The sequence below is a fragment of the Girardinichthys multiradiatus genome, chromosome 15, assembly GCF_021462225.1.
Source record: "Girardinichthys multiradiatus isolate DD_20200921_A chromosome 15, DD_fGirMul_XY1, whole genome shotgun sequence".
NCBI classification, from domain to species: domain Eukaryota; kingdom Metazoa; phylum Chordata; class Actinopteri; order Cyprinodontiformes; family Goodeidae; genus Girardinichthys; species Girardinichthys multiradiatus.
In genome coordinates, this window is record NC_061808.1 from 38,268,184 (window position 1) to 38,278,389 (window position 10,206).

The 10,206-nt window shown below is 40.4% G+C and overlaps 1 protein-coding gene across 10 annotated transcripts in view; it reads left to right on the forward strand.

Moving 5' to 3' along the window:
- map3k7 (mitogen-activated protein kinase kinase kinase 7) overlaps positions 1 to 3,164 on the forward strand; it is a 50,454-nt gene extending 47,290 nt beyond the window's left edge. For 8 of the 10 annotated variants that reach the window (XM_047387686.1, XM_047387688.1, XM_047387689.1 and 5 more), the window contains one exon: positions 1,312 to 3,164. In XM_047387686.1, the coding sequence (XP_047243642.1) occupies positions 1,312 to 1,492 (181 nt within the window). In that variant the 3' untranslated portion in view covers positions 1,493 to 3,164. The remainder of the gene's footprint in view (positions 1 to 1,311) is intronic. The other 2 variants (XR_007041768.1, XM_047387692.1) reach the window with 1 other exon arrangement.
- Positions 3,165 to 10,206: the final 7,042 nt, after the last annotated feature.

The window sequence follows — 10,206 nt, forward strand, 5'->3', positions numbered from 1 at the left end:
GAAAATGCATCAGAATTTTATCTTTTAACTGATATTTTGTTTTCATGTTTTGATACATACTGTTAACTCAATGTTCACACCGGTGATGGTAGCATCTACACTTTAATGGTTGCCATTACGAAACACTACTGGTCTAAAAAACATTGCACCAGCAAGCCCCAACCCCACATGCTTTCCCGCCTCCACATCCCTGCTCAACCCAGCCATGCGCAGCAGGTTACATGCAACATAACACATACTGCTCTGCATCACTTTAAGATCATTTACAGGTTGTGCAGAATTGCTGTATCAATAAATGATCACAGTTGGGACCATTTATAACCTGTTGTATATATTATGATGCTGCAGGATGATATCACCAGGATCTGGAATTTAATTCCATGATTTTTAAGTCAAGAATAGGGTGGAACAAATGGTGATTTAAATACTTTATTTCTTATTCCATTAAGTAAAAGATAAAAATCTGAATTTCTGAAAAATAGACTTCTCTTGTTTTAGATTAGCCATGTCAGTACCTAACACTGACCAGAAATAAATGCACACTCAATAGAACCTGTGGTTTATAAACTTGGTCTGATTTAGATGTTAAAAACTGGTATTTGTCAGATTTTATCAAACTGAATCAAGATATAATAGATCACAGCTGATATACAGTGACTTTAAATGTAAAGCCAAACAGAAGTGAAATCGTCCTTTAGCACACTACTATGACTGACTTCAGTGTTGTGTTGTTATGTGGGAAAACTAAACAGCAGCTAGGTTTACTGTACTTAAATCATTCTAGAGATGTGAGTTCAGTACCTTTGAACTCACATTTCCAGAATAATTTAACACCTGCTCTGAAAAAAATTATTTGAGTTTGGGAAAGAATGGAATTGTGGAAATTTGTAGCAAACCTGATTTAGGTCTCTATGGGATGGCAGCATAGCTAATGCTGGTTTCAAAAGCATTACTACAGTGGGTCTGGAGAGAAAGTTTTATTTGAAACGGCTATTTAATCCCCGTGTCTGTGTGTGTGTGTGTGTGTGTGTGTGTGTGTGTGTGTGTGTGTGTGTGTTCTTGTACTTGTTGCTGAGTGAGAACCATTTTTACAAAACATTTTCCTGGTCCTCACTTTTTCAAATTCCGTTCTTGGGACAGGGGTTAGGTTTAGGACTACGGTATGAATTGAGTAATTGTTAGGGTTAGGTATTAACTGGTTAGGGTGAGGGTTAGGCACTAAAAATCAAGGAAAATGAATGGAAGTCAATGGAAGTAACCAAAAAGTCCTCATAAAGATAGTAAAACACAGATGTGTGTGTGTGTGTGCAGGAAGGAGCTCATCGCTGAACTGGACCAAGACGAGAAAGACCAGCAGAATACGTCACGTCTGGTACAGGAGCACAAAAAACTGCTGGAGGAGAACAAGAGTCTGTCTACATACTACCAGAAGTGCAAAAAACAGCTGGAACTGATCCGGATGCAGCAGCAAAAGAGACAGGGCACATCATAAGGACATGCTGTCATACAGAGTGCTACCACACCTTCGTCCTCTAGCTGTCCACCCATCATCCTCTCTGCTTCACTGCAAAACACCGGCCACTGCTCCTCAACACACACACACACTCAAACATTTCCCCATCCAGCATGCCCTGCATGTTGCACTATAGACCCAGTGAGAAGATGTCTGTCCTCTGTACATACATTTGCACACCCCTACAGCATCTTCTGTGACTATCGACCATATGGTCCCATCCCCCCATCCTGTTGAGCCCAGAATCAGCTGCTGTGTCTCAGAGCAGTCTAATGGCGGTGACCTCCACTGAGCACAACAGCAGGCCGAAGAGCGTGGCTTGTGTGGGTTTTTTTTGTGTTTGCACTCAGGACCTCCAGGCTGCCTCGTGAGTGTGTGTTTGGAGGCCAACTACATCATAATTCTCCGAATGTGAAACCAAGACGAAGCCAATTTACCTAAATGGATGATCCTTCTGCAGAATTACCGAAAGCTATGAGGATGTTTGAAATGTGCCCGCTGTCCTTGTTACGTAAAACACACCTTCTCTCCTTGAAATGAACAGATTTGTCTTTAACATGTCCCTATTCTCATTCTGAGCCCTCTCCAAGTTCCTGGTCACATGTCACAGCAGCAGTAGGAGGTTCTTCCAGCGTGTTGTAATCATCTGCTCTCACCCTCTTCCAGCTCCTAGAGCCAACACAAAGCTGTGGATTCCCTTATTGTTTGACCTCAGTATTGTTTTGTGTGTAATGTTCTTGTTCTTTCTATTCAGCAGTTCATTTGGCATATTTGGTCCTGTGGGATTTTCCCATTAGAACAGATTTAACTGGTCTGGAAATACCCTTGCTGTCACATTGGAGGAGGCTGCATCTGAGCGTGCAAAAGGAATTTGGTTGTATTTCACATGTTGCCTTAGAGGTTGCCTGCATTTAAGTGCTTGTTTTATGGGACATATATTACAGATTAAAAAGCAAAGCAGATGTTCATGTAAAGAATGTGGTTTAACTGTTTTCTGGTGAGAAAGCAGTGGAATGTGTCTGTAACTGATCATGTTTCCTTCCAGCTTTACATGAACACTTTATGTAGTTTCTCTGCCTTTCACACCCCTCAGATATGTTTGCACAGTCACTGTTTTTAGTCTGGTTACATAGATGTTTTATTTCTTTTTTAGGTTCTGTTTTTAAAAGTGACAGACTTAAGAAGTCTTACTTTTAAAATTCCCAGTCCCCTTCATGAGTTGGATTGATCAGACACGAGGCGTTTCCTACTTCATGTGAAAGGGAGATCTGGAAGGCATTCTAAAATAAACAGAATGGTGAAAAGATGTATTACTGACTGTCAAATGATTGTTTATTGGTTTCTGTTTAACAAGCTAATCGTTTGTTTTCAGTGAAGTATAGACAAAGCTCTGTTTATCACAGGTAGAATGAGACGTGTCTAGAAAGTTGGACATTTGTGAAAAATAGTAACTAGGAGAAAAAGTTCCAGAACCGTCCAAATGTTTTCACATTGTGTCATGTTACAAACCAAACTACACTGTGATGTGAAAGGGTCAGCCAACACAAGGTAGTGCATAACTGTAACCTGAAAGAAAAATGATCCATGATTCTAAAAGATTTCTACAAATAAAAAAAGTGGGGAATAAATTAATGTCCACCCCCTGAATCAATACTTTGTAGAACTACCTTTTTATCCACTTGATTCTGACAGTCCACTTTCCACCAGCACATTTAGAGATTGACATTTTTGTTTTCCTTTACAAAACAGCTTAAGCTCAGAGTGGATGGAGAACATGTCTGAACATCAATTTTCTTGTATTGCTACCGATCTCAGTGTGATGTGGGTCTGGACTTTGACTGGGTCATTCTAACACATGAATATACTTTGATCTAAAACATTCCATTGTGGTTCTAGCTGCATGTTGAGCTCCCTTGTCCTGCTGGAACGTGAAGCTTTGCAGTTGGTCCATCTGCTCTCCATGTTCAGATGATGGGTTGAACAGAGCTCTGGGAGATGTTCAAAGATTGGGATGTTGTTTTAGAACCTAACCCAACTTCTCCAGACCTGTCTGCTTTGTTCCTTGGTCTTAATGTTGCTGGTTGTTTTTTGTTCTCTATGAAACTGCTCAGGCCTTTATAGAACAGCTGAAAATATTCTGAGATAAAGTTCCACCCTGTTTCCCAATTAGGGGACTTCTGAAAGCCGTTTGTATAAGATTCTATTTAGCACAATGTGAGTAAAAGCAGCTGAAAGCAAAAGCGCACTTCAGTTTGTTTGTAAGTGGGTCTTGACAGTCATTGGTTATTTCCTTCCACTTATTATTATTCTGTTTATTATTATTATTATTACTGATTTAGGTTGGTCTGTTTTGTGAAGTGCAAATGAAATAACCTTCAGATTGCAGTTGCAATGTGACAAATGATGAAATATTCCTGATTATTAGTGCTTCTTGTTTTTGGGTTGCTGTACCTGCTAAAGATAAGCAAGGTCAGAGGGTCGCTCCACAGATGGTCCAGTGACCTCTACCCTCAGCAGCTCAGGTAACGTGTCACTTTGCACAATGGGTGTTGGATTGGTGGCAGCATTCCCTGTGCTCATATTTTACTCCATATTTCTGCTCATTGTGAGAGCAAACTGATGTCTGATAACATGTTAACATGTTCTTTATTGCAGTTGTTAAACTCCAACCTCACTGTTTAAACACTGAACACCAGTGCTTCTCTGTGGATTCTTTGTCACAGTCAGTAATGACCTGTGGTCCTCCCACACAGTCTGCATCCATATGCTTGTTGTCTTTCAGAGATGAAAGAACTTCAGGTGACAATGTTGTTTTTTTATGTAATTATTACTGATGGACTGTTTCTGTAATTCAGATTCAAATGAAGTGGGACATATAGAAATGAGGAACTAAGGAACCCTGTAAGTATCTATAGCATAAAACTGATGTGAATCACCTGGGATGAGCTGTCAACAGAGGGGATAGATCTAAACAGGCCAACAGAACACTGGACTGGAAACCAGTTTACTATCTGCAACTTCAGGCTAGAATCAGTAACATCTACAGGATTAAAACTTTTCTACCAAGTAAAAATCAGACCAAACCCTGGAATTTAAGGAACACTTTCTATGTTTTTATCACAGTAGCAGCAAACTCTTTAATTCCAGTTTTCTGGCATTGTCAAACATTTGTTATCATCACTTTAAAATGAATCTACAAGTTTTATCATCCTGTATTCACTCCTGTTTCAGGCAGCTCACCAAACACCTGAAGTTCCCCTGCAGTAGCAAACTAGTTCAACCAGCAGGTGGCAGTAAACATCCAGAGATTGAACTTAAAAGCTGCACAGCGCCTCCTGCACAAACAAAGCATATATATTCAGTGTATCAGTCTGCAGGATCAAAACGAATCCTTTATAAGTCACACCACAAGTCCAGACTTGACCTAGATTGTAGAGAACAGTAAACTGCTGCTTCTCAGCCTCTGACTGACTACTGCTAGATTTCCTTCCTGCTCACAGTGAAGAAGCCCACACTTCTGATTTCCATTTAATTTTCTGTGTATTCTGCTGACAAAGGCTTGTTTTTTCTCTTTTCACTGGATGTTTTAACAGCTAAATGAGGAACAATGAGTCATTTCATTGTGGAGAAGTAACGTCATCTTCCCTCTCCTTTAAGATATTGTTTTTGTGTATGTGGTGATAATAAGGAAGACAGTGAGTTGTTGCCAGTTTTGTTCCTGGCTCTTTTGTTCTTAGAGGGCTATGCAATGTGTGGCCCACTATAAGCTGAGGGAAAGTCCACATTGTTTTGCCAGAGCTTCCTTCCACAGACCCAGCGGCTAATGTTTGCTTTGAAACAGACTAATTTACTGGTGATTATGCAGAACATTCCTTAATAATTCAATTGGGCACATCAGACAGTTTCTTGCATGTTCTGATTCTTCTCAAGCTGGTCTGTGAGCCTTGGGTCTTTGATGGTGAACCTGAAGACAACAAGGAGCTGCCATCAGAATAAGAAACAAACATGCACTAAGTCTCTGTTAGAAAAGTGATGAATGTATAATATAAACAATAGGATGAAGATTTCATGTTCGGCCTTAAGCGTTTTTTCTACTTGTTGCTACGGAAACTATTTGCGCCCAGGAAACTGTTCTATATTAGGTTCAAGTTCAGTAAAACAGCTCTCTAACTCTGTGTTTGCATAATAAAAGACTTATTTCTCTACATGGAATTGTTGATTTAGATAGTTTGATGTGTTTCTTCTCAGCTCATTAAAATCAGTCTGAAAATTGGTGACCAGTTCCATGAAGACCGGTGGAAGTTACAGAAAAATTATCTCATTCTTAGCATAACCAGCCTTTAGTGTTTAAGTGTCAGAAGGTTCGATTAATCAAAGCGTTTCAAGCCTTCTCTGACTGTTGGGATCATGTACCTCAGTTAAGCTGATCAGGAAACTACCAACAATAATCTGCTCTCCTAACTCAGCTTTGTCCAAGATGCATTAATGAATACAGAGACATATTCTCATTCCTCTTTCTTCTCTGGGAGGGAAAGTTGATGTTGCAGTTGCAAACTTTGTGTGCTTTAGATTTTATCTGTGGCATGGTAGTCATGGAAACTGGTTGACATAAATAGGCTAGCAGAGGGAAGGGGATGTTGCAGTTTTTAATAATGGACTGAATTTAGGTCATTATATATTGCATGTTAGTTCTATAAATTGCATCTTGTGCCACTTAGGATTCCATTAATCTGTGTGAGTCCCTGGTTGGTTCTCAGAGAGCCTCCGGGCAGTGATTTGAGAACTTAGTGAGGCCCCTTACAGTCTAAGAATTTTAAAAAGCTCAATGAGTCTCAAGATTTCACATCTAATTCTGTGTTTACTCCTCCTAATGTATTATGTAATTACACGCTGCAGTTTTGCTACAGTAAGAGTGGGCACACTAACTGGGATCGTGAATCTGGAAAGGCAGTCAGCTCTGTCAGTCCCCATTCATAATTTTATTGCAGCTCTAATTAGAGGAGCACTAATTAAACGCAGAGTAGCAGGAGAACCAACATCTGCTCTTGTACTAATGTAAAATAACTTAACATGAAATAACAGTAATTTGGTGCTCTGCCTGAGTTAGAAGAGAGAGCAGGAGATCAGTCTGCATGAGTCAGGTGAATCCTTAAAGAGGAAATCTAAGGCTATATAGCTCTGAAAATGCTGCCACCTAACAGATTTCTGTTGTTGCTTTTTTGTCAAACTGAAATCCATCCATCCTTGTATCAATCCATCTCCTATACCCATTTCTTCCTTACAGGATCAAGAAGGAGCTGATGCCTATCTCCAGCAGTCTATGGGCAGGAGGCAGGGTACACCCTGGACAGGTCGCCAGTCCATCGCAGGGCAACACAGACACACACCCATGCATGCCTAAGGGCAATTTAGAGAAACCAATTAACCTAACAGTCATGTTTTTGGACTGTGGGAGGAAGCCAGTGTACCTGGAGAAAACACACACATGCACAGGGAGAACATGCAAACTCCATGCAGAAAGATCCCCGGCCGGGAGTCGAACCCAGGACCTTTTTGCTGACAAGACAACAGTGCTACCAACTGCGCCACCGTGCAGTCTTATTGAATTGAATTCTTTTGTGACCTCCTAGATATGTTTTGATGCACTCTGAGTTATTTAGGTTTCCTGGCCACTCCTGGGATGGTTCACCACTGTTCCATGTTTTCTCCATTTTTGGATTATGGTTCTCACTGTGGTTCCTGGGGTCGGAAAGACTTTGTAACCCTTGACTGATGGATGTATTGACTTTGTTTCTCATCTGTTCTTGATTTTCTGTAGATCAAGCTATTATTTGTTGTTTTTTTAGATCTATTATCTTACTTCATGCTGTCAGATAGTTACTATTTGAGTGCCTTTTTGATTTGTTCAGCTAAGGCAGGGCCTGGGTGTGGCCAGCGTGCAGTCTTTAAAACTGTAATAACAATGGGGTTGGACTTGAAACTGCTTAAACCATTTTGAATGCAGAGCCTGAATTCATTATTGTGAACAATATGAACATTTTACATAAAAACTAAGAATAATGTATTTTGCCTGAACAGTGAAACACGGGTTAGATCAGTCAGATCACTGTGTTGTTTGTTTGGAGCCATTTTGCAGCTCAAGCCAAAAATCAACGTGGGTTAAATGTGAACCATATAGTCTTTGGACAACCAAGCCTTCATCTCAGGGCTAGCGGCATTTATCTTTCAACATTGTGGTTCAAATGAAGAATATACACACAGACACACAACCATGGGTACACTGGCTGGATGGGTGGATATGTATTTCAGATATGTATTTGAGTTATGGTTGCTCACAAAGAAAAAATAATGTTTTTCCTGTTTTTTCTTGTCTTGCTAAATATCTAATTGTGAAGCAGAATTTATACTGTGGCCTCTTATTTTGCTTCTTTGGTCTAATCCATGCAACTCTCCCCAGCATGTATTACAACCTACCCAGTTTATGGGGTAGGTCTGTATTTGGCATTAACATATGAGGTCTGTGGTCTCCTTAAATTAGTGTCACCTGTAATAAACATGTGGGTATTTTATAGAAAGGTTTATGACCTGTAGCTTCAACAATCCACAGGTGAGAGGGGCTAAAGCTACAATTGTTACAACTATACCTGTTCTCCTCTACTGCATCTCAGTGTGATATTCCAGCTTCACAGCTTTCTCCCCCAAGTTGAAAGGAGAAGCTGAACTGTTGTTGCACCATAAATGAATTGGTTCAGATCTCTGTGTACAGACCCACCATGGCAAAGAGGGTGAATCAAGATGTGTGACAGTTCAAACAAGTAGCTGCAGTGGCTGGTTTATCCATGCACTAGTGCTCATCCAGGAGGAGTGAATGCTGCATGTCACTGACTCGATGCAATCTGCTGGGTTTCCTTAGATAGAAAAACGTTTAACCGATTTGAATAATAAACTGAATCTGACTGCACTGTTTGATAGTTAGGATTAATTGGAATGTATGAACCTGACTTGAAATCTGTATGATTCGATTGAATGGACTTTGTAAAGTGCCTTCAGACAACATGTGTTGTCAATTGGTGCTTTATAAACAAAACTGAATTGAACTGAGTTGAATAGTGTAGGTCGAGGGTTCAGCAGCAGGTGCTGAAAGAGCCCCAAAGGTTGCGCTGAGGCTGTGTGACAGCCAGGAAAACGGTGAAATGTCTGTTACGAAACAAATGTTGAAACAAGCTAAAAGTGAGACTTTAAAGAATGAGTAAGTGATTTAGGATTTTAAAGAACAGAGCAGTTGAGTAATGAGACGTTTACACAAAGAGAATAGAAGGCCTCCAAAAGGTTCAATACGGATTGGTTTGGGTTTACTTTAAACATGTGTTTACATTCATATTATTAACAAATAACATCTTTACATATTACATTTCCTTCTCCCATGTTCAAAAAGGAGTGGGTGGAAGTTTTAGCTTATTTATTCCTTCCCTTGCACAAGTCAACTACTACTGAATTAATTACACCAGTTACAACAAAACATTATACCTAGTTTATTTACTGCAAAACAAGAAAAAAATATTTTTCTGCAATAGTTCCAGATTTTCCAGAGCCATTACTGTTTGAGATAAAACAACTGCTTCAGCTTTGTATTTATTTGAAATTTTAATTTTGTATATTGTTCTAAACAGATTTATCTTTTTACTTTGCTTACACTCAAGTGCTAGATTATTCAATAATTCTATTCCTGAGAATGAAATGCACAGCCCACAGCATTTCTAGATTCAGTTCCCCTCTTAGATTACAGAGGTTGGACAATGAAATTGAAAAACCTAATTTTAGACCACAATAATTTATTAGTATGGTGTAGGGCCTCCTTTTGCGACCAAAACAGCATCAATTCGTCTTAGGAATGACATACAAGTCCTACACAGTGGTCAGAGGGATTTTAAGCCAAACGTCTTGCAGGATAGTGGCCAGGTCACTACATGATACTGGTGGAGGAAAACGTTTCCTGACTCGCTCCTCCAAAACACCCCAAAGTGGCTCAATAATATTTAGATGTGGTGACTGCAGGCCATGGGAGATGTTCAACTTCACTTTCATGTTCATCACACCAATCTTTCACCAGTCTTGCTGTGTATTGGTGCACCGCCTTCAGAATACAATGTTTGAACCATCGGATGCACATGGTCCTCAAGAATGGTTCGGTAGTCCTTGGCAATGACGCGCCCATTCAGCACATGGTATGGCAGCCCAAACCATCACTGATCCACCCCCATGCTTCACTCTGGGCATGCAACAGTCTGGGTGGTACGCTTCTTTGGGGCTTCTCCACACCGTAACTCTCCCGGATGTGGGGAAAACAGTAAAGGTGGACTCATCAGAGAACAATACATGTTTCACATTGTCCACAGCCCAAGATTTGCGCTCCTTGCACCATTGAAACGACGTTTGGCATTGGCATGAGTGACCAAAGGTTTGGCTGTAGCAGCTCGGCCGTGTATATTGACCCTGTGGAGCTCCTGACGGACAGTTCTGGTGGAAACAGGAGAGTTGAGGTGCACATTGAATTATGCCATGATTTGGGCAGCTGTGGTTTTATGTTTTTTGGATACAATCCGGGTTAGCACCCGAACATCCCTTTCAGACAGCTTCCTCTTGCGTCCACAGTTAATCCTGTTGGATGTGGTTCTTCCTTCTTGGTGGTATGC